Source organism: Lactuca saligna, chromosome 3 (assembly GCF_052625555.1).
Source record: "Lactuca saligna cultivar CGN05327 chromosome 3, ASM5262555v1, whole genome shotgun sequence".
NCBI classification, from domain to species: domain Eukaryota; kingdom Viridiplantae; phylum Streptophyta; class Magnoliopsida; order Asterales; family Asteraceae; genus Lactuca; species Lactuca saligna.
The window spans coordinates 144,094,275-144,120,588 of NC_136419.1; the positions used below are offsets into that span (position 1 = coordinate 144,094,275).

The following is a 26,314-nucleotide window of genomic DNA, read 5'->3' on the forward strand; positions in this document are numbered from 1 at the left end:
ATGAAAGCCGACGTTAAAAAACGTTATGTTAATTAGTTTTTTTTAATCGCTTGTTGTGTGTGTTTTTTTTTATTTATTTATACGTGTAGATTTAAAATTTCTTGTTATTTTTATTTTCTTAGTGTTTAGGAGTTTTTTAATGTCATGTTATGTGTTTTTTTATGTAATGTAATGTTATGTGTTTTATATTTCTAAGTAATGAAATGTTATGGTTTTTGAAAATGTGACATGATACCATTTGGGCTAATAGTTTGAAGAAGTGTTTAAACAAAGTTTGACCGATGATTACTAGATTGAATAAATAAAATTAAATAACTAGTTTGAATGACATGAATGTTTAAACACAGTTTGACTGTAGTAATTTTATTATATTATTTGATGTCTTAATAATCACATAACCAATCGAGTGTTTAACATATTTTAATTGTTATAGAAACTAAATGAAATAAATAAAAAATCGTGTGAGGAAGGCTAGGTTTCTTGTGAATTAGAATTGAGAAATCAAGTATTTTTTTTCCTTCCATCTTCCTATATAACTAATCCTTTGTAATTAAGACTAAAACATTTATTATATTTAATAAAAATATTAAAGTTTTATTGTATTTGTCATCGACTAGAAATAATAAATGGTATAAGGATGGATTAAAATAATAAATAGAAAGATATTTAATTTCTTATTAGAATTTAAGTTTTACGGGCTTTGATTAAAGAGAATGTATTTAAGTATTTATACAATTTTATTATTTTACAACTCATATTTGTTAAATAGCTGCATGAACCTTATGAAAATGTTTGATTCCGAAACCCATAAAATATTCAAGAGCTAAAAAAACTAATTTATTTATTGAAAACTTTATTATAATTTTAAATCACAATGATCAATAATTAGTTTTGCCAACATGGTTTGAATGGGTGGACGAGCATAATTGGGCACGAAAGAAAGTCGTCTGGTTTGTTATTGTGTTATATAAATGATGCGGCCCACGTCTTTTCTTCTACTAATACACATTATTTTCCCATTATTTAAGATAATTTTTCTTAAATTTTGGATTTTTATTACAAGACCGCTTCAAAAAAAAAAAACACATTTATAGTTGGGGATGTTCCAACACGATTTAAGATCCTCGGCAAAATATTACATCCTGTGCAAATAATAATAATAATAATAATAATAATAATAATAATAATAATAATAATAATAATAAATAAGACCCTTGCAGTAAATAATTTGGTAAATGTGGAAATCTTTTTTTTTTTTTTTTTTTTTTTTTGTTTTTTTTAAAGGAAGTCATTATTGTAAAATTAAATTTGGATCGTTTTATAGTACTATTTATGATCTGCGTTAAACGCGGGGAACATATAAATAAAATGCAAATTTATATAGATATTACAAAATAATTATAAAAAAGTAGGGTTATTGATATTATTGAAATGTGTAGAAATTACACTAAAATAGGTAAATATATATAACGTTAAAGGACCTCTTTATAAACAACATTTTTTGTTTTATTAGTTCAATGACCTTGTTTGTCACATGTAAGTACCTTCAAATATTTTTTACTTGTGACACGGAAAACAACTATATATAGCCAACCATGCGTGAAAATGGGTCTACACAAGTATAATCCAACATTTAACAATGAACTTTCAAAATACATTGTTATTTTATGACTATATTGCGAAATATAACTGTTTATTTCAAAAAATAGCAACTTATTTATGTTCCTTTAAAATGAACCACATAAAACCCCCCACAATATTAAATATAAAGAAACTATAACTAATAAATCTGCAACGAAGCTAATCATCTCCCTCCACTTCATCTCTAATATCAGATCTTTTTTTTTCTTAATCTAAGTTATTGTCACTATCATCGATAATGTTAAGATTCATTGATGACTTCTTTTTTATTTTAGGGATAATATGACAGAAATCATTTATCAGGTCTATCATTTATGTTTGTATCTTCGTTTTTTTTGTTGATTTTGATATGCCTTCTTCGGTTTACCACCATCTTTTTTTCAGACTCCTTTTTTTTTTTTTTTTTTTTTTTTATGAAATAACGTTTTTTTGTGAAATTTCTTCTATGGTTTTGAGTATGTTCAGGTATGTTGAATTTTTTGAAGTAAAGAAAGTAGGGTTTTTGTTCGATGATGGTTCCTAGGTTTGGTTCTTATTTTTTGTGATTTCTCATAATTCATTGCGTTTTATTTTCCATCTTTATCTACAATCTTTATGTATAGAACACTTCATCCGTATAGTCATTCACTATAGAGTTTAATGAAGGAAAAAGAAACACCCCTTTAGTTTTATTTACTTTGCAAATTATCGAGCCTCAATGCAAAGCTTACAACATAATGAAAAAAACAAAAAACCCTTATGAGGTAAATGTCAACTACGATTCTACCCCTTTTCCTATTGTAACAATTATCTCACTTCAAAACATCTACTTTTGTGTTTCAGCATATTATTGATAGCATGAAAGATCCAAGCATTGTTGCATTTTGGTTAATCACAATGCCTCAAATTATGGAGGGATTTAAATATGGTGATGAGGTCAAACATAAAATATGATGGTAATACAAGGTTCTTCTATTTCTTATTAATTATTTAGTTATTTTTTAGTTCAACTTTATTAAGAAATTAAATAGTTTCTCTTGTTAATATTAGTGTTTCTTATTTAGAAAAATATGTGATATGATCAACTTTGTGATGTTATAGCAATGAGAAAACTTGAATGAGCAGGAAGTGAGATAAATTTATAATTTATTAACTTCAATGAGAAATTAATTAATTACAATTTTGTTATTGAATTTGAAATACAACAGGGATTATATCAATGGATCCTGAACGTGCAAGAAATGATCCAGTGGTAGTAAAGAACATTCCTTACTATAAAGCAAAGAGCAAATTAGGGGCAGGAGTAATGAAGCTCAATCTACCACCATGACCTCAAAATGGCGGGAGGGGGGATCAGCATAAACAAAAGTTTTTTTTATTTATTTTTAGTGATTTACATATTTGGTCCCTGTGTTTAGTTGATTTTTTTGGTTTTGGTCCCTAAAAGAACCAGGTTGTAATTTTTGGACCTTGTTTCACTGTTTCATAAAAAATTTATGATTGCCTAAGTTAACAACCTAGCTATTAGTTTTTTTATTTTTTTTCTTTTTTTTTTTTATTTTTTTTATTTTTTAAATCACCATTTTGCCTTTGAACCAAAACTAAAAAACATATAGCATAACAACAATATATATATATATATATATATATATATGTGTGTGTGTGTGTGTATATATATATATATATATATATATATATATATATATTACTTAAGTTTAGAGTAGATTACATTTTTGGTCCTTGAGTATACCTGTTTTTTTTTCAGAAGGTTCTAAGGGGCGTTTTGTATATTTCAGGGTCAAATGCTGACTCTAGTTGAGTGCACACTTCTATTATACCGTGCATTCTTACCTGCCCATGTATGGTACCGATTCTTTTTGAAAAAAGAATACGGGAGCCTATTTTCATCTTTCACAACATGCTTATATTTAACATTAAAGCTCACATCAATTGTTGAGAAGGTATATTTCGTATTCTTATTTTGTTACTACCGGAGACATAAAAAAACTTTCTAATGAGGGCGTTCATGTCTTTTGTACAACCCGTCTGTTATATTATGTCATGTCATCTCTTGTCTTGTCTATTGATTTTTTACAAAGGTATACACACACATGTAACATCATAATTTCATTATATATAACATCCAATTTTAACATTGAGTTTACTGTTTTCGAAAATAGGATCATAGTTACCGATTAAAAAGATGGAACCAAGAACCGAACACAACATCGAAAAAAAAAAAATTCAAAAACAACATGATACATCCAAATTATAAGTATTCAACAAAGAACCATACGAATGAGTAAAAAGATATAATTTTGAAAAAAATATCAAACTTACAGATTAAAATGATTTCAGGAAGAAATACATACATTTATTTGACTAATCAGATTGATGGGAAGGTTGAAGTTTTTTTGCATTTGTTTTCTACGTGAGAATTATGACATAATGTTTGTGTAAATCGATTATTAAATAGGTTTGAAATATACATACAAGTCAATATGATGAAAATTAGCAGGTAATCAATTGAAATCTCATTTAAACTTAAAATAGAAGATATCATGCTTGAAAGTGTATTGGTTCATAAAAATATCTGAAACTTTTGAAATTTGAAATTAATAGTTTCCGAGATTTCAACATATAATGTATTTAGAAAACAATTTTGAATGGAAATAAAGACTAAATTTAAGGTTTACATTAATAAGGAACCAATTTTGTAGTTCTAAGTTTGGAAAGAATTCAAGTATCATTTTCATTCAATTCCTACATTTAATTTCCTAATATAACGGATTGACTTCTTGTTTGATCAAGGTGATGTAAGCAAATTGATCTAAGGGTGTAAAACCTATAAAGAAAACACAATCAACGATCCAGATTGTTTTAGATGATGTCATAAAGTTTCTCTTTTAATAATTTTTAGAGATTGGTTGTTCGGTTTATTTTTCTTTCTTTCACCACTAGATAAATTTTTTCTACACATGTTAATATTTTAAGCTTATAAAACAACATCAATGAGAAAAAAAACAAATAAAGGAAACAAAACACCTAGTTATGAACTTATGATATTGAATTATTTTTCAACAATAAAGATAATGATTTTTAAATGGTTTTTTAGGCTTCAACAATAAGTATTTCAAAACATATAATGTTGAAGTTTGAATTTATCTACTAAAAATAAAAAAGAACAAGTAATTTTTTTTATCAGAAAAGTATCATGAAAGAAGCAAAGAACAATAACGAAATCTTACAATTCATACAAATAAGAAATCAGATTAACATGAACCAAAAATTAGAATAAATTATGTAACATCCCAAATTTCACGATGAAAATTTTCATTTTTCAATTTATTAAAAATCATTGTTTCAATCAAAACCAAGTCATAAAAATCAGATATCCAAATACAAATATCCCAGAATCAGAGTATCATAAAATCTCCAAAAATAGAAATGAAGAATGTGTGAGATCACGTCTTCTCCTTGCATCGATCATCAGAAGTATCGGAAACATAACACTTATACTGTAAGCTAAAACTTAGTGAGTTTCCACAAAGTACCATTACACAACATATAACAACATACATACTAGGTCCACAACTATCAGACTGGATTATCCATGAGCCTGCAACATGAGTATGGTTTGCCTACCTGGCTGATAGCTCATGTCTGGATTGATCCCGAGCCTACAACATAAGTCTGGCTTGCCTTTCCGGCACACAATTTATGTCGGGCTTGCTCCCAGGTTTGTTGCCCCCCCCCCCCCAAAAAAAAAAAGCAGCATTGCCTCAACCCAACCATACTATGTCGACTTATGCAATAGATAACATATAACAACAATAGATAATCATATAGATCTAACAGATCACTATAGAATAGGAACACCCTATATACCAAGATGCATAACCTAAGGGGCTGACATTGATGCCTTCTACCTACGAGTACAATGATGAGAACTCACCTCACAGTCTGAAATGTACTGAAAAATCACTGCTCCAACTGTTGAATCAATCGGTCAGCTATACAATAAACATTGACCTAAACTCAAACTACTACTCAAAATACCCAAAATGCCCCTAAGTCAAACTTGATCAAAATCCTGGTCAAAGTCGAAGTAAAAAGTCAAAAGTCAAAGGGAAGTCAACACATACTAAGTATACCCCGCGTACTCAGTCACTACGCTAGGCGTAGTCACAATCCTTCCAACCCATGGGGCCTTAGCTCAGTACGCGTAACGTACCTCTTGGTATGCCCAACATACTCCGTCTAGATCTACTCCTCCTCAATAAGTGCTTAATCCATAAAGACTTCACATCCAAAACTCAGATCTAGACCCAAATGTCATTCTAAATCATAAAGATTCCACCTTAATAACTTTCCTTGGCTAGAAGTGGTCCAAAAATTAAAACCCTAACTTAATATTCAAACCAAACACCATAACTCTTGCATGGTGGGGAGAAAAGGATCAAGATCACATTTTTATGATTCTTTGAACCTTAAAACGTATAAAAGGATAGCTCTTATGGTTAGAGTAAGCTATACTCATGAACAGCAAGATTATGGGACTAAAATACATAAACACCTAAGAACTAGCAAGATCCAAGGAAACAATTCATCAAGTTTCAAGGTTTATACCTTCAAGGGATGCTTGAGGGTAAGATACTTCTAGATCTAAGTTTCCTTGAGATTCCAAGATGATTCCACTATCTTCTCCTTGATGGGTTTTATGCGAAAGAAATAAATTTAAACTCTTAAGTGTGCATGCAACCCCAATAAAGATCTATGTTTTCTCTATTGAATCTATAACTGTGTGATGGGTTTTGAGTAAAAATAACAATCCCTATGTGTGCATGCAACCCTAATATTCTTGGATCTATGTTTTCTCTAATTGAACATACAAGTATTGAACATCAAAATGAAAAACCCTAGGAGGTATATACTATTTTTGAAATCTATAACAAAAGATAGTAAACATACCTTTAATTGTTATGTAGTAATAACAATTTGAATCCAAGACTAAATGAAGCTTGAGAGCAAGTGCCACAAGGGTAACACCTCTAATGGTTCACAGCCAAACTAAGCAAGATGATGAGAGAGTGTTAGAATAAATCAAGAGTTGATTGAAAGATTCTTTAGCAAAAAACTAAATCAAATAATGATTGTAATGATCAAAGTGATGTCGAATGATTAATAACAAGTGCCTTAGAAGAGCTCGATAAAGAACTTAAATTGTAAAGACATATTAGGGAATCACAAAACAATTAACACTAATACAATACAGTCATGCAACATTTAAAGCCTAACCCTAGCAACATCAAGACAGATGGACATGCCCAATCTGTAAAAAGGCTAACTACATACATAATTAAATTTGACACAATCTATTAAATAACCCAACAATCTCCCCCTTGTCAAATAAGGAACGTAGATTCTTCAGTTCTGTTGATGCTTTTGAACTTTCAAAAGTTTTGGCATTATTCCCAGCAAATTTTTGCGAACCAAGATGTACCAGTTGATCATATCAGAGAAGTACTTTTTGTCCCCAGCACTGTTCACTTTGCATTGAACTATAAAATCCAAAATGTATTCAATGCATGAGGTGGATTATAGATGCTTGTCAGGCAGAAAGAAGCCGATTCTATGAAAATTCACATCATCTCTTTCTAGTATTTGAAATGCCACACTCCAATCATCCTTTCATATTCTTCCCAGCTTCATCTTGTCAATATCTTTCAGAGGCTCCGTAGGAAGTACTGTAGGTTTCTTGCGAATGATAGATGAAATTTTCACGTCCATCTTGCTAACTTCCTAGATATATGAGACCAACTTTCTTTTGATATGTGCCACAATTGGTTCAAATTTCTATTCATCCTTCAACAATAGATGTAATAGAGAAATCCAGTCGAATGGGTTGAGGCAGGGAAAATCAGTAAGAGTAAATTCAAACATTGAACTCGCAGCCCTACAAGCAACCTTGAAACGAGCATTGATGAAGCTCTTAGTTTTAATTGGTCCAAAAACCTTCACATTTGTAATCTTATTTGAGCTCCAGGTTTCGTACTGTGACTTCATATGCTTGAGATAGAACGATAAAAACACCTGATCAACATCACGGTCCAGAAGAGAAGCATTCGAAATCTTGTCAAAGCTACAAAACTGAAAGGCCTTCGGTGTGTTTAGCAGATCAAGCTGCGAATACAGAGAATTTTCCAATTCAAACGATCCAACAGGTTCTAGCTAATAATCATTTAGGTTATAAATGGATTCATTCAAGATGCGTTCCATTGGCCATAAAGGGAAAAGAGTTTTTTGAGACTTCAAAGTTTTCTCAGCTTCACGAACTGCCTTCTCTCGTTTTTTAGCCTCTCTAGCAACTCGCAGGTTTTCATCAATTTTAGCATTACGAGATTTGTGTTTTAGGTTTTCATTTTCATCTTCTTCTTCTTCCTCATCATCCTCAACCATTTTCACTTTTCCTCTTGATGCCGAAGCTACATTATATTTCGGATCATTAGACTTTGGTTTTTCTTTGTGATCATTCCCACCATCAGTTGCTTTTCCACCACCAAAAGTTCTCACCGGTTCTCCCCCTTGTTGTGGAATTGTAAAAGATTTCAAAACACCCTTAATTATGTCAAGCATGGAGAAGATGGGCTTTAATTTCTCAGCAAGATGCTGACGAACAAAGACTAAGAGAAGAGAATTATGAGTCTCAATAAGATTATGCAGATGAGCATTGAAATGAGCAACACAACTCTTGATTATGGATTTTTCAGATTTGAGCTCATCAATTTTCTTGTTTGCATAAGATAGCTTTACAGATAAACCATCGTCTTTTTTGTTTTGACTGCATTCTCATCCATGATTTTGTTCTATATAGCCAGATCTTCCTAAAGCTTTTTGATTTTGGAGGAGATGGACATTTGAAACTCTGTATTGTCAGCCTGGATTTCTGTACGAACCTTCGTAAGAGCTGCCTTTTCTATTTGGAGTGTAGAACCAAGGCTGGTGATCACTTTATTTGTTGCTGTAGTGTTTGATTCAAAAGAAGTTTTGAAATCACCCATGTAAGTTTGAACACCAGAGAATAGTTTTTCGACTTTTTCGGTTGTTTCCATGCAAGTCTTTTATGAATCCTCAACAACTTTGTTTGTTTTGGAAAGCTTCGTAACATGCTCTTTCATAAAAGTCTCAAACAAAACCTTGTGAGACTCAAGAGAGTAATCTGAGTTTGAGGAGGACTTGGATGACTCAATCAAAGTATCCAACTTTTTGTGAAGAAGCTTAAACTGACATTCGGTTATGGGAGCATCATCATCATCATCACTAGCCTATTAGACATTAAAAGGACTATAGTGGAAGTCTTCAAAAGAATCCCAATCATCACCAAACATTGTATCAGGATCATCATGTCGGAAAGGAGAGATGGGAATGAAATCAGCAGCAAAAGAAAAACCAGAAGCCCTTGCCCTCATATCAGATACGTTGATAGTGACATGTGGTGAACTAGTAGTTATTGAAGTAGATGTTGTTGATTCTGTGAAGAAAGGAGCTAATTGTGCAACAGACACGGGGATTGTGAAACTCCCATAGAAACATTTGGAAAAGGAGCTATCGTGATAGGTGTTGTAGTAGCAGTAGGAGAAGGTGGAGTAAAATCCTGGAAAAAGTCATCTGTTATGGGAACAGAAGTTGGCATAGAAAAAGTAACTCAGGATTAATTATTGAAGGCTCTAAAACCATGGGTACAAGCCACAAAATGTCTTAGGTCTAGAGCATTTTATCAAGATTTGGCACAAATAAAATAATGAGATTTCATGGTACAAGCCACGAAGGTGGATTCGTCAATTCCTTGGTGAAATGTATGGAACATAGTAATGGTTCACCGTTAATTCAGAAAGTGGTTTTGGATTTTGGGTTTCACTCAATTCGTGGTGATAACGAATTTAAGATCATGAACACAGAAGTTGTGTAACCATAAACCTTGGTGGTTATGTCTGAGAGTCTCAAGGGTTACGAATGTGATAGTGAATGTGATATGGAGACATGTTAAAGGTGGTTCCGAAGAAATAAATTTACCTATGCTATATTACAAATGACCAAGCAGTCAACTCTTAACTCAATATGAGAAGACTAAGGTAACTCAATGACTTATGTGAATGTTAGCCTGATTGGGAAGAAACGATTGGTATTATCGATTCATTATGGCTTCAAACATAGAGTCTTGGAGGTTTCGGACAACATGCAACAACATGCTTCTAGGGACACTTAACTAGTGCAAAGATTCAGAATTAAGTAGCTGCCTCATCATTCGTAATTGAGAGTATGATGATATGTTCCTTCAATCCTGCTTAATTATCAATTATTTTGTATATTAAATTAAAGATGTTTAGCAATCAAACAGAAAATGTTTCATTGTTTCAAAAGACCTAATTTTTCTCGTTGCAAATAAATCAAATCATCCCTATACCTAGATAAATCCGAATCTAACTTCTCAATCCACATTCGTCCCTTTTCACACTTCGATGTTACCCTGCTGATTTGATCAGTTAAGTTAGTATTACTTAAACGGGTTCTTTTTAAACTATCACTTAAGCTAGAGAATATAAAATTTAAATCATCTAATTCAGTTTCATAACGTGAGACAGGAATATTAAGATAATTCAAGAATTGAATGTACTTTGCTAATCACTTTCTCACATTCGCTTATCTTCTTGGAAACAGGTTTCGCAGCGAAGTTGTTGTCCGAAGTCTTGCTGCCATCAGTGGCGTATCGTCTTTGATCAGAAATGACGTTGCGAACCACCTTTCATACTTAAGGAAATCAGCCTTCGAGACAAATCACTCTCCATGTGTAGGTTTGCGAACCTCTTCATCCTTCGAATTAGTCGACCACACTTCAACTCTTACGAACTCGTCATCATCTTCCTGCACAATCAAAGCAGGCTTAACATTGTTAGCATTTTTCTTCTTTCTGATCTCCTCTATTTTTCGGAGATAGTAAGCATCATCTTTATCTTCTTTGACTTTATTCTCATTCATTATTCTCAGCATGCACTCCTTGGCCAAATGATTTTTGTCGTGACAATAATTCCAATCATAGTCGGAGTCTTGTTGGGTTTTAGTTCGAAAAGAGTTTCATAAACTTGAAAAATATGGCAAGATAAGACTTTAATTTTTGAAATAAAATAAATATTTTATACCCACCAAGGATCTTCTTGCAAGTTATAGAAATATTAAAACACCGACCAAAGAAGATGTGAAGAAATAACAACCTTTTTAGTTCTTTGGGTCCTCTCGGGAGGCTTGGCAGTTGATGAAGAATGTGGAACCTTTGAGACACCAACAATGAATCAACTCGATGTAGATGCTAGTCCAAAACTCTTAAACCCTTAAGCTTTAAGTTCATAACCAATATCAACTTAAAGAGGGCTTGAAGATGCAAGTGTTCTTCAAGTTTTCTAACCAAAACTAGAGACAAAAGGAGAGGGCAGAGCGGATTCGGATTTTGCATCAAGGAATGAATGAGAAAATAATCCAAGTACAAGTTCTCTTTTTTATATGCATAAAATGAAGTTATTAACAATTAGTCCTTATCACTTTAAGCAAACTTGTCCCCATTGTAATAAGCATGTCTCCCATGCCTTTAAAGTATGATTAGACAAGTCATACACTTCTTATTTTTATGCATATATCAAAAATTGCACAAAGAAGAAAGAAAGAAAGTCAAACTTTTATAAACTCTTTTATAAAATATAAACATTGTCTTTTCGTACAAGACGAAAAGATTCAACTTGTCCAAAAGTTTGTACATGACTTATAAATCATAACATATGATATATATTAAGTTACTTGCTAGTGGAATTTATTATTTCCATGAAATAAATAATTTCCAATTTAATTATAATATTTTTATTGAATATTCATGGAAATAAATAATTTCCATGAAATAAATAATTTCCAATTTAATTATAATATTTTTATTGAATATTCATGGAAATAATAAATTCCACTAGCAAGTAACTTAATATATATCATATGTTATGATTTATAAGTCATGTACAAACTTTTGGACAAGTTGAATCTTTTCGTCTTTTACTAAAAGACAATGTTTATATTTTATAAAAGAGTTTATAAAAGTTTGACTTTCTTTCTTTCTTCTTTGTGCAATTTTTGATATATGCATAAAAATAAATAATCATTTATATCGAGTTGTTATTAGTGTGACCCATTTGTATCATATGTTACTTAGTAATATCACTTTAATATGACTCTTGAGAATACTAGGCCTTTCAAGTCTTCAATCACTTTTTTCTACTTCTTCACTTCATCCTTTTGAGAGTTGTTGATGCTCTCCTCATTTGCCTTTTCAGAACTATTATTCCATTGCCACTTTCTATTTTTGGAGCGTCCAAAGTTCTTGTTTGCAAACTTTCTGGGGTTACTGACCATCAAAGCGTATTCCTCTTTCATAAGTTCGCAATCTGAAAGATTAGACTCCGAATCATCTTCTACAGACCTTTTGCTCCTTATGACTAAGGCCAACGAACGCATACCAGATATAACTTTCCCTTCCTTTGTTACTTCATCTTCATGGGACCTAAGTATTCCCACTAACTACGCCAAAGAATAATTCTTGAATTGTTCATGAGCTTTAACTGTGGAATCCACCGCCTTCCACTCAGGTCTTAAACCATTCATAAAGGTAAATTTTTGCTCAATGTTTTCTCATCTCAGGTTGTGCATAAGCATCCTACTTAAAATATGGTTAAAGCAATTGAAAGTCTGATCAAGCTTTTGGTCATACTTCTTGGAAAAAGCACCAAATTCAGAATGAAGAAACTTAAACATAATGTTCAAGATCTGCATCACTGGAATAAAGTTTTTTCAACCTGTCCCATATTTCTTTCACAATATCACATGAACTCACCAATCGAAACATGTCTGGGGCTAAAGCAAACCTTATTATCCTCATGGCTTTAATGTTGCTCAACAGTTTATCTTTCTCATCTTGAGGAATATCTTTAACATAGACAAGAAGATTATTATACTCTACCTGAGTTTTGATAACTCTTCTAGTTCCCATGTGCATGAATGTTTCTTCTATTATTTCTTGCCAAATCGTCATTCCATGGTCTTCGATACGCATAACATAATCCTCAAAATGTAGAGCCCAGAATTCATAGTCTCGAGGAAAGAGAATAGGGATCCTGGTAGTAGATCCGATGCTGGTAGAAAGATTAAAAGAAAGATTATGTGGATCTTCAGGTTGAATGATGTAGATTCTCTTAAAACCTATAAAGAATCAGATGTGTAAAATTAAAATCGAGTTTACGGCTTAATAAGGATAAAGATCCAACATCAACAATCAATCAAAACGATGAATACGGCAAGAACAGATCCAATAAAAGCGAAAAAACCCTAGAACACTTGACAAAAGAATTGTGTATGATTTACACAGTCTCCAGCTCTGATACCAACTGTTAGAATAAATCAAGAGTTTACCGAAAGATTCTTAAGTAGAAAATTAAATCAAACAATGATTGCATTGATCAATGTGATGTAAAATGATTAATAATAAGTGCCTTAGAAGAACTCGATAAAGAACTTCAACTGTAAAGGCATTGTAGGGAATCACAAAATGACTAACACTAATACAATACATGCATGCAATATTTAAAGCCTAACCCTAGCAACATCAAGACGGATGGACAGACCCAATCCGTAAAAGGCTAACTACATACATAACAAAATTTGACACAATCTATTAAATAAACCAATAGAGAGGAGAGAGGAGGAGAAGCCTTGAGAAATCTGGCTATTCTTATGGGGTTAGGAGTGGCCGAAAATGTGAAGGGGTATAACTCTTTATAAAGTTGAGGTAGCTTAGAGCGAAAGCTAGGGTTTCATGGAGGAAACCCTAATTACTCAGCTTAAGGCCTAAGCAGCCCATGGACTTTCCATCCAAGGCCATTGGACAAAAATTCTAGGGCCTTCCTAAAACTTCTAGGAAGGTCCAAGAGCCCAATTCCTCAACTATCAATAAAATGCCAAACAACCCCTGCACTTTTAATTAATACAATTAATCCCAAAATTAATTATAATTATAATTTCTAATCAACTATTAATTAAATAATATAATTTTTAATTAGTATATTATTTTCATAATACATTAATAAATAATTTATTTCAATTTATTAATCAAATAATAAATTCAACCTCTTCCTCCAAAAGTCATCATGTCCAGTTGCTAGTATGAGGGCAACCCAAAAGTCAATAGTCTCCCACTTGGATAAGTCTAATAACTATAATTACCAGTATAACTTCAAAAATTATTTAGCAAATTGTAGCTCTCAAAGTCGCTGCCGAACTCTAACCTTGTCAGTTACGTGTCTTATGATAAGTGGTCATATAATCCACCATTCTACAAGATATAATGTGGACAAATGACATGGAATAGAATCATTCTCATTTTCCAACGTTTTGTTTACTGATTTCCGATTTGTAGTGACAACGAACTACTAATCAAACTCATCAATTTAGTCCTGGCTGGGCACAACACTATAAGTCAACACCAAATCATCGAGGGACCTAAGATATTTCTTATAACGTTAAGGAAAAAAGAATAGATAAACTTTTATGTATATGCTTGCACTATTTACTCATCAAATCATGCACAACAATACGTTTTATAACATAAAGTTACTGATGTGTTGACGTATCATCAATACACAACTAACTTGTAAACAACAACTCATATATCTCCGTTTTAAGATGATACGATATTATCGTTTGAGAATTACTGTGATAAATTCCATGACGTAATTCTCTGAGTGTAGGTTAATGCAATACTTAAATTCTCCATTTCAAAAGTACTCATGAATGTTGCAGCAAACCATTGATATGTCTAAACCCTTAGACAATCTACAACCCTATTCAAGACAACCTTAACACATTAATTACTTCCAAAAGTATGATCGGCTATGGATATTTGAATACTCCAATTACTCAGGAAGTAAAACACGCCAAATTAAACACAATAATAAACAATTGAGAAAAGATACTAAAGAATACTTATAAATAAATCTCCATTATTTATTCATCAAATGCCAATTACATTTACTTTGGTACTAGTTTCTAAATATCTGTCTAACTACTAAAATTAATATCATCTGTCAGACTAATGCTCCTTGCATGCTAAACATGCTTAACCATACTCAGACCCTTTGCGAGGGGATCTGTAGGATTCTCTTCAGATGATACCCTCTTCACGACAACATGTGCTTCTTTTAATCTATGTCCGATAAAATGGTGTTTTCTGTCGATATGTCTAGATCTTACATGATCTGCCATGATCTCTTAAGTTTTCACTGCCACCAAGCACAAGGACCTAGTCCTTAGTTCTTCGCAGATATTTAAGAATATTCTTGACCGCTATCCAATGAGCTCTACCTAGATTTTCCTGATATCGACTAACCATGCTCAAAGCAAAAGCCACATCATGGCAAGTACATGTCATAGCATACCTGATCGATCCAATGGCGGAAGCATATGGAACTCGACTTATTTCTACTATCTATGCATCGGTATTCAGACTCTGAGTATTACTCAGTTTGGTATTATCTAGATAGGAAACTCTTTTTTCTTTGAATTTTCCATGCTAAAACGACTTAAGAATTTATCCAAATATGTACTTTGATTAAGTCTAATTACTCTTTTACTCCCGGTTCTCAAAATTCTTATTCCCAGAATATAACCAACGTCTCCCAAATCCTTCATAGCGAAATACTTTCCAAGCCAAGATTTAATCTTGCAAGGTTGGAATGTCATTTCCTATGAGTAGTATGTTATCAAAATATAATACTAGGAAGGTGACTATACTCCCACTAGCTTTAACATACACACAAGATTCATCTTCACTTTTAGAAAAGCCAAACTCATTGACTTTCTCATCAATGCAACGATTCCATCTGCGAGAAGCTTGTTTCAATTCATAGATAGATTTATTAAGCTTAAACAATCTATTAGGGTACTTAGCACCCACAAAACCCTTTGTCTGACTCATGTAAACATCCTCAGCCAACTTCCCATTAAGGAAAGCATTTTTGACATCCATCTGTCAAATTTCATAATCATGAAATACAACTATGGCTAGCATTACCCTAACATATTTAATCTTAGCTACTGGTGAGAAGGTCTCATCATAGTTAACCCCTAGGGTTTGAGTAAAGCCCATCATAACCAGTCGAGCTTTGAAGGTGTGCACCTTTCCATCCATGTCGATCTTCTTATTGAAGATCCATTTGTACCCAACTGTCTTACAACATGGTACATTTCCAACCAAATTCCAAACTTGGTTATCATATATGGACTTGATCTTGCTGTCCATTGTCTCTTTCCACTTGGCAGACTCAAGGCCCGCCATAGCATCCTTGTAGTTAGAAGGTTCATCCAAATTTACCGATGTACTATCATTAATAAGCATATCACCATCTGTAGTTATATGGAAACCATAAAACTCAGGTGGCATTCTAACTGTACAAGAACGCCTAAGAGGTAACGACTCGTCAGTTGGTTCAACTAGAATTTCTTCCTCATGTTTAGCACTAGTATTAGAGGTTTTTTCATAATTTGACTCTTGAATTTCTTCAAGATCAATAGTACTCCCACTGTCCTCTTTGTATATGAGTTCTCTTTCATGAAAGACTCCCCTTCATGCTACGAAGACCATGTTGTCACAAGGTCTGTAGAACATATATCCAAAGGAATTTTGTAGGTAGCTGATTAAAATACATCTCTCACTTTGAGGTTCAAGTTTTTCGTGAGTCTCTCATCTAATGAAAGCTTCACAACCTCAAAACTTGATGTGTATTAACAAGGGAACCTTCCCTGTCCATATCTCGTGAGGTGTTTTGGAAACCTTCTTTGTTGGGACAAGATTAAGAATCTGGGTGGCGATCTCTAAGGCATACCCCTAAAAGGAGATTGGAAGTGAAGCTTGACTCATCATGGAATGAACCATGTCCACCAAGGTTAGATTACGCCTCTCATCTACACCATTAAGTTGTGGTGTCCCAGGAGGTGTTAATTGTGAAACTATTCCACATTCCTTGAGATAGTCGTGGAATTCGATACTAAGATACTCACCACCTCTATCAGATCTGAGCATATTGATCTTCAAATCCAAACACAAGCCACTACTAAGCACTAAGTTATAAACACCAATCTTGGTAACATGTGACGATCTCCTATTGCCAATGATCAGGTTCATTCTCCCATGCTCCACATCCTCACTTCTTCATAGCCCCTGCAAGTCAGAACAAATGTGAAAACCAAATCTTGTATCAAGGACATAAGAATGAGAATATGATGAGTTTCTGGATAAGATAGTGTAAATACCTGTCGAGGTTGGCTTCACTTTGCCATCCTTTATCTCTTTCAAGTACTTGGGGCATCTTCATTACCAATTCCCCTTATCTTGGCAGTAAAAGCAAGTAGCCTCGTTAGGATTAGAGGCGGTAGGAGCATCAAAACTAACCTTTCCTTGGGTCTATTTCTTGGGGAATCTTCATTTCCAATGCCCTTTATCATGGTAGTAAAAGCAAGTAGCCTATTTAGGATCAAAGGCATGAGGAACATCAGAACCAACCTTTCCTTGGGTCCATTGCTTGAGGACCTGAGTTGGGACTTTCCTTTCTAATTCTGTTTGGGAGGACCCATCCTCTTCTTCCCCTTTCCTTGCCCAATGGCCAAGACAGGAGTAACAACATTTAGAATGGAGTCAATACTTTTAGGGGTGGAGATCCTCGACCCAATCCTTAACTGGATACCGACCCAACACTAAAATAAATAGGTTGGGGTTGAGATTTTTGACCCGCCAACCCATTTAGTTCAAGGGTTGGGTTGGGTTACTTGTTGGGGTTAGCGGGTCAACCCTCCAACATGTTTACATATATTATGTTTAATAAATATTTAATTATTTATCAGTTTTGAATATTCAAGTCGACTTAGTGTGTGTTCCCTAGCCCCTAATCAGTAATTAAAAAGAACTTCTATCTTCAGTCTCTAAAGTCTAAACTCATGACTTCGTGTCTCCCGAGTTCCGTCTCTGTCGATTAGCAATGAGTCATCTACAATCTCAATGTTGCACACATATAGGCTGTCCTCTCATCCTATGGTTGTCGTACACCACTCGTCTCGTCCTCCGTTGCTCTGATGGTCTGACCCTAACCCACCTCCATACTTGATTTGATAATTCCTCCGTTAAGTGACACTGTGGCAGTGTAAGTCTCTAAGAGTGTAACTCAGTAAGTCTGAACCTAACGCATAGGACCTTGTCTTCTTCTCTTCTTCTGATGAATAAGAATTACAGAGATAATAATTAGGATTGTTGTCTTGTTGACTAAACCATCAACATGGAACCTCTCACCTATGTATCTATCATGACTAATTCCTTCTGAAAAATCATGTTCATATTGAAAAAATACAATAGTTTCTTAGTTTATAAGCTGATGACCTTTTGAGAATTCATGAGCTTGCTTCTATTCTGTTTTTTGTTTGATTGTTGTCATGTTGATCAGAAATTGTTTTTAGGTTGTTGAATTTCTTTCCTATTGATCATTGATCAGAACCTATTACCCTTTGTTTTTTGTCATGCTTTCGTGTTGATCACTGATCAGAACCTGTTACCCTTTGTTACTGTTGAGCAGAATTGTTAACCTATTAAGTGTTAACCTGTTACCCATTGTGTTTTTGTGTTTTTTTATTTGCTTTTCTTCTAACCTGTTAGATAATTGATGATTTCTTTCGTGGTTTTCTAGTAGGTTATGGATAATGAAGGTATCACTATTGACAATAATATGGAGAGTGACAATGAAGAAAGTGAAAGTGATGATTCGGTTAAAGAAGTTACAGTACCAAATGAATCTCAAGGAGTTGAAAGTACTTCTACAAAGAAAAGCAAAATGAGGACAACATGTTCTAATGTTTGGAAAAAATTTACTAAATTACCTAGAAAAACACCAGATGAAATCCTATATCGTGTGTGCAACAAATTTGGTAAAAGATATCAAGCAGGATGTGCTTGCAGTACCGGTAATCTAATTCGCCATCAAAACAAATGTGAAAATAATAATACCAGAGATATTGGTCAATATATGATTTTCGCTAGCAAATGTGTAATGAGTACGAGAACTCCAAAGTTTAGTCAGGAAAGACTTAGGGAATTGTTGATTGAAGCTATTGTTAGACATGACTTGCCATTCGCCTTCGTTGAGTATGAAGGAATTAGAAATGTTTGCAAATACTTGGAACCAAATGCCAGTCATATTTATAGCAACACAGCAAAGGCAGACGTCAAAAAGTTATATGAAAGTCAGTGTGATAGACTTCGTCGGGAGTTGCTTAAATGTCCAAGAAGAATATGTTTGACTTCTGATGTTTGGATATCTATTGTTACAAATGGTTATTTGAGTTTGACTGCCCAATATGCTGATAGCAATTGGGTTTTATAGAAGAGGAATTTAAATTTTATGAACTTCTTCCTCGACATACTGGTGTTTCTATTGCAGAAAAGATTAGTGGGTTGATAAAAAGTTAGGGAATTGAAAGGAAGTTGTTTTCTATCACTTTGTATAATGCTTCCTCTAATGATGTTTTTGCTGGATTGCTTAAGAATCAATTTCTCTTAATGAATTCTTTAGTATATGATAGTAAGCTGTTTCATTTGAGATGTTGTGCCCATATTCTTAATTTGATTGTTCAAGATGGGTTGAAACAAATTGTTGTTGTGGAAAAAGTTAGAGAATATGTGAAATATGTCAAAGGATCTTTAGCAAGAAAAATAAGGTTTTGTCAATGTTGCTCACAAAATCTTTTGGACACCAATAAAGCTTTGATGAAAGATGTTCCTTCTAGGTGGAATTCCACTTGTAGGTTGCTTTCTTGTGCACTTTATTATTGACTAGCCTTTTTGCATCTTAGTTTGAGTGATTCTAACTTTCAAGATTGCTCGTCCTCTTATGAATGGGATGAAAGTGTTTTATGATGTGACTCTTCAATTCCCTCAAATATTTAGAATACATTTGAAGTTGGTTGAAGAGATGAAAAGTCCTGATGAGTATATGAAATAAAAAATAGCTACTCAAATATGGAATAAGTTCAACAAATGTTAGGTTGATTCTAATCTACTGTTAGCTATAGTCGTGGTGTTTGATCCTAGATATAAGTTGATGTTTGTTGACTTTTTCTATAAAAAACTTTATAGAGAAGGTTCATCACAATTTAAGGCTATTGAGAGTGCTCTTTATGAACTTTATGATGAATATGTGCAAGCTTTAAAAAATTCAACCACATTCGACTCGACATCACATCAAGGGAGCAATGACAACATTAGATAAAGTAATGTTGGGGGAGATTCTAGTCAAAACAACATTCTTGAGGTAAATCACATTTTTAATTATCATTAAATTTGATTTTATAGTTTAGTTTTTAAATATACTAAAGTACTACTTCGTTTTTATATATTATTTTTAATTATAGGATTTTGACGAATATGATAACAATGATTCGGCTTCCAATACCACAAGTCAATTGCATATATACCTTCTTGAGCCAAGAGCTAAAAGAACTTCTTCTGTTAAATTTCTTGACTTTTGGAAATCCCAACAATATAGATATCCAAAATTAACTAAATTATCTATGGATATGCTTTGTTTTCCCGTTTCAACAATAACATCTGAATCGGCTTTTAGTCTAGGTGGAAGAATTCTGAATGAATAATAAAGCTCCATGAAGCCTGGTGTGGTTGAAGCTTTGGTTTGTAAGAGGGATTGGTGGTTTGGAGAAAAAGGTAATATTTCATAATTTAAAATATTAACTAAAATTTTGTATTAATTGTTCTTTTTTTCCTATTACTCGTGCAGTTGATTTGAATGTGGTCGTTGACAATCTAACACAAAATGCAATGAATTTGAACATCAACGAAGACAACACGGAGGCTTCAAATTCCAACATACTTTAGGTTGTCATTTGGTGTGTTTTTTTGTATAATTATTTATGTAGCTTTTAAAAGATCACAAATTTAATTTTGCATATTGTTTCTATTTGAAGGTCATCTTAAAGAAGTCGATCTAGAAATGGAAGTTGTAGCATGAACGAACTACAGATTTGATTTTTGGATATGTTTGAACAATTACACTTTGCATGAAGGTGTTTATTTTCAATTTTATAACTTTATGTTTATAATTATAACTATATGTTGAATGTTTAAGAATTTATGACTCATTTTATTTGTATTTTTCAATTTCATTTTAAAATGTGTTGCTTATTAAATGGGTTATACGGGTTGGGTTTGACCTACTGACCCATGAACCCACAAACTTATATACTTATACAGGTTGTAGGGGTTGAGTTGGGTTGATGTTTTCAACCCACAAACCCCAAACCAGAACGGCGGAAACGTCTGGGGGTGGATGACTTCATGTACAGTATCATAACATAATGAATAATAGAGATCAAAACCATACAAGCATCATATTGATAATTAAGAAGTTTACATTGTATCCAAAACATTTGTTACTTGATACCAAATACATATGACAAAAGTAAATAATGTGATGCTGTGACGCCCCATCCTCAAAACCTTTTTGGTTACTTGTTTACTGATTTCATGAGAATACAAGTGGTTTTGAAAAAGTGTCAATAATTAAGTTGGTGATTATCATAAAAGTTTTGTATGAGAAAAATCTACATTATTTCCTTGTACAATGAAAGAATGTACCTTAAGAAAATATAATATTCTCTTAAAATTGAATTGTAAGTCTTAAAAACCAAAGACCAAAAATGTAAGTATTATTGTACTGGAAAATGGTATTATGTAATTTTATCATTATATAAAACAAATTATATGTATGTTATCCCAGTAAACCAAGTGTATTGTTAATACCCCATGTGAGTTATTATAACCATACTATTAACTAATTGGCCTGCTACGATCTACGATGTTCTTCAAGCGTCAGAATGTTAGATAATTGTCACTCTAGAGCTGCCGGTCTAGCTGCAGCTAACATCTTAGGTGCGGGGTTGTCAGTCCTATATAGATCTATACACAAGTGTCAATCTCTCTTACCGAGACTCTGGTTATAATTTAGGACTTTAGTATGTACTCAAGTGTTTACGGTGAAGACTATGTCTCATAAAAATGTATTAACAGGTTTACATCTAGTGTAATGAAAACTCTTCTTTTTTGTACGTGGAAGTATCACCTTTCCATAGTAAATGCATAGTGTAAATTAATTACACCTGTAAGTAATTATATGTTTCAAACCAAATGATAGTGTAATATATGTGACCATTCAACTATTCCAATTATAGTTTATTATAATGTTTTGTTAAGTCCATTATATATATATATATATATATATATATACATATATATATATATACACACACACACACACACAAGTTATAGTGTCTAGATGTTTTTAAAAAAATTATAATAAATAAACTTACATCTAACTCAAATATGAGAACATTTAATATTATAAAGTCAATTTCTGGTTTTTGCTCATTTTAAACGATATTTATCGGTAACTAGAAAAATATAACTTTGTAAAACTTATCTTTACATTTTTTGGGGTATTTAACACAAGTTACCTTTATATGTTAAAAATCATATATTTTTAGTCAAAGCCCACAAAAATGATGCCATAAACTTGTTATGAACATTTTTTGTGTAAAATCTATTTTTACATAAAATGATAGATTTTTGGGTTTTCTTTTTATAAAGCAAACTCCATGACATTTTTGTCTAGTTTCAAAATACATGTCCAAAAAAACATATTTTGGGTTATATACCTCAAAAATGGCAAAATAACTAGATCCTAACCATTTTTGCTATAAAAATCATATTTTGTTCATAAAAATCTTAATCTTTGTAGCTTTGAAGTTATAACTTTTTCTAATGAACATATAACATAGTTTATCTTTGTTTTTCCTAGTTTTGCATCTCCAACTATCATACCACAAATAAATGTTCTACAAATAAGTAACTGTTGGGTTTTGAGCATTTTAACACTCCTAAGTGTACATGCAACCCTAAATACCTTGGATCTATGTTTTCTCTATTATACATGTAAATATGAATATACAAGGTATTACCCTAACTAGCACATAAAACATTGGTACTTGGGTAATAAACTAGATAGAAATACATACCTTGTTGATGTAGCTTGACTCCATGTAGCTCGAGAGCCTAGTGCCCGAAGTGTGACACCTCAAATGGTTCACACAACATCATCAACACATGGAATAACCATGAGAAGAAGACACATGAACTCTAGAAATCGGCTTGCCCTCTTGTATCTACAGTAGTGCCAATTTCACCAACCAATGGGGTCTTTATATAGTGTGGCTATTAGGGTTACACCATGTAACACATGACTTTACCAATTCCTTATGCTCCATGGGTTTTAATCTCCATGGAGTATCCATGGGTCACCACATGGGTTAAACCCAACATAAGGAATCTTGGATCATAAGCCCACATATATAAGAATGAATGATTTGCATAATCAATCCCCATATATTTAATTAGTCTCTTTTTGATCATTAAATTAAGTCAAAATATATTCTTGATCAATACTAATTAAATAACATGATTTCATATTAATATATTAGAACTTATAATATATTAATATGTCACAAATATCCTCTTCTCACAAACGGTCTATCCAAATGTTCCGATGTCATGCAACCCAAATGGTCCATGCCGAGTGGGGTCAAGTACATATCAAATATAGTTATAGACTTAGACACTAATCCAACTGTCTCCCACTTGGATAAGTCTAAAACTATTATTGCGTATGAATTCAAGAACCAACTGGCAATCGTAGCTCCCAAAATCTGCTGTTGAACTCTGACGTTGTAACTGAACTCTGATCTCGTCAATGACTTTTCCATTAGATAAGGGATCATATATTCCTCCATTCAAGATATCATATGGACTAAGACATTGATTATAAATCATTATCTCTGTCCATTTGTTGTTTCCCGATTTCCGATTTATTATGACTGACTAATTGAACAAATCAAATCAGTCCAGGCCCGACTGAGCACTTACATTTGTCATCACTAAATCATCGAGGGGCCCACAAATATTGCTTTTATCTCGAAGGTAAAAGGAATGGATAAAATTCGACTCATATGGCTTATTCTACTACTTGTTGAATCATACACAAATGCACATTTTATAACATCGAGTTACCAATGCGATTTCGCACAATCAATGTACAACCAACTCATAGTAACAACTCATATCTCTAGGTTTGAAGAATATAAGATATTATCGTCTCATGATCACTCGTGATAAAATCCATGAAGCGATTCAAATGAGCGTAGGTTGAACCCAATACTCAGAACTTATGAGCACTCAGGAGTGTTGTAGCACCTCTTTGCTATGTCCAACATATTAGACATCTACAAGCCAACTCATGACAGTCTTGATTCATATCTACTTCCAACATATGACCGACTGTGGATGGTTTGAATAACATAGTCATTCAGGAAGAATGACCTAGTTTATTTTGGAAGTCAAAACATGCAAAATGAAACACAAGAATAATTGAATCTAGTATGGTATCAAAACTTAGGAATATAAACAAAACAATTTTTATTTATCACCATATTGATTACTCATTAGTCATTGTTTTGGTTTTATTAACTTTATACTTGAATTAAAAACACTAGTTGTCCCATGCTCCAAGCATGCACACTATGTTTTTCTAACCAATAGCTTTGCCATACACCAAGTAAGCACTCTATGTTTGTCTATGATCTTTACTTTGTGAACTAGATTGATTGAACATAACTTCAATGATTCTCTTTTCACACTCCCAAATCCTTATAAAAAATGTACAATTCCAAATTCCTCTCATTTAGGAAATTTGTTAGATTTTAAACTTATACACATGATCCTCTTGTAATGATTATGCACAAAGTCACAAAGACTTGTCAACAGACATTACAGAATATCCCAATGGAGATCAGCTCCATGGGAACATCCTTCTTGCATTAAGTTTTCTAATCTTACACAGATTGAATAACTTCCAACTATGAAACATTTCCATATTCCCATTTTGACTGTCAATTCCGAACAAGAGTTTCCTCCTTTCAGAGCATGTCAATACGGTCCTTCCAAAATTAACATTATACTTCCAACTGTCCCTGAGCAACCAATCTTTGGTAAACTGTAGATTTTCCTCGACAATTGCTTAATCATTTTAGTCATATCTAATTCTAGATTTTCCCCCTTAATGCCCAGAGCATTTGGAAAATTTAGAAAGGATGAATATTATAGCACATGCAATGATCCTATATTCGAAGCATATGGGACACGATTCATGATGTCTCACATAAAGACATGATACTAGGCTAGTATTTTTCCTATAATATATCTATGTCTATTTTCCATGTTATCATTGTTGGATTAGTGTCTAAGTCCATAACTATAACTGGTATATACGTGACCCGACCCGGCATGGTCCATTTGGGTTGCATGACGTCATGCATTTGGATAGACTAAAATGAAAGAAATAACACTTAAGGTTTATTAATATAGTATAAGTTATAATATATTAATAAGATTATTTAATTAGTATTGATCAAGAATTAATCTAGAATTAATTAAGTGATCAAAAGAAGACTAATTAAATATATGGATTGATTGTGTAAATCATCCATACTTGTATAGTGGGCTAATGCTCCATGGATTAATAAGTTGGGCTAAAACCCATAGGATGCTCCATGGTGTATTTGAACCCATTGATCCAAAGAAATGGGAATCAATGAAAATTAGGGTTTACCCTAACTGTGTCACACTATATAAACATATCATTCTTGTCAAAATCGGCCACTAAGTCGATGTGTGGAGGGCAAGCCGATTTCATGAAGTGATGATTTCTCTCTAAGTTATTCCAAGTGCATATGATGTTGTGTGAACCATTTGAGGTGTCACATTTGGGGCACTAGGCTCTTGAGCTCCATCGAACCAAGCACCAACAAAGAGGTATGTATTTCTACTAGTTTCTATATTACTTGTACTTCATAATATGCTAGTTAGGATAAATACCTTGGAAACTGATATTTGCATGTATAATAGAGAAAACATAGATCCAAGGTATTTAGGGTTGCATGTACACCATAGGAGTGTTAGAATGCTCAAAACCCAACACTCATAATTCAGACTATGAAAAGGGATGCCGTAATCATAATCGAATTTTAGAACGAAAATAATGGACCCATATATAGAATTTCCTTATGTTAAGCCACTCAAACATAAAATTCATATATGTAACCTTGACTAAAGACGATTATTACCTCAATCCAAGCTTTTAGAATTGAAATGAAGTATAATTTCTCTCCTTTAATTATAGCAAAAAAACTTTTTGTTTTTTCAATTGAAACTTTTGTTTTCTATAATTAACATTGCTAACATGCAACACTTATCATAATTATCATGCTCCCACTAAAATGAAAACTATTAGCATAAAACTTATACTCCCACTAGTTTTGACATGTATCCATAAATTAGCTGGACTTCTAGAAATCAATACATTATTGACTTTCTTACCAAAGTTCAGATTTCTGATACAAGATTGCTTTGATAAGACTTTATCAAAATCATACACCTTATCTTAGATAA

At 32.8% G+C, this 26,314-nt stretch overlaps 1 protein-coding gene across 1 annotated transcript; it reads left to right on the plus strand.

Annotated features, from left to right (window-relative positions):
• The first annotated feature begins 18,473 nt into the window (after positions 1-18,473).
• On the plus strand, positions 18,474-19,576 carry LOC145036052 (zinc finger BED domain-containing protein RICESLEEPER 2-like). The gene is made up of 2 exons (XM_078984535.1): positions 18,474-19,118; positions 19,214-19,576. Exons 1-2 carry the CDS (start codon positions 18,474-18,476, stop codon positions 19,574-19,576), a joined length of 1,008 nt encoding a protein of 335 aa, XP_078840661.1.
• Positions 19,577-26,314: the final 6,738 nt, after the last annotated feature.

Excerpts from the sequence above, each read along its gene's own strand:
- LOC145036052 (XM_078984535.1), top strand. The coding sequence starts at position 18,474 with ATGGAGAGTGACAATGAAGAAAGTGAAAGTGATGATTCGGTTAAAGAA. Across the intron at positions 19,119-19,213 it reads AATATGCTGATAGCAATTGG|GGAATTGAAAGGAAGTTGTT; the intron begins GTTTTATAGAAG and ends ATAAAAAGTTAG.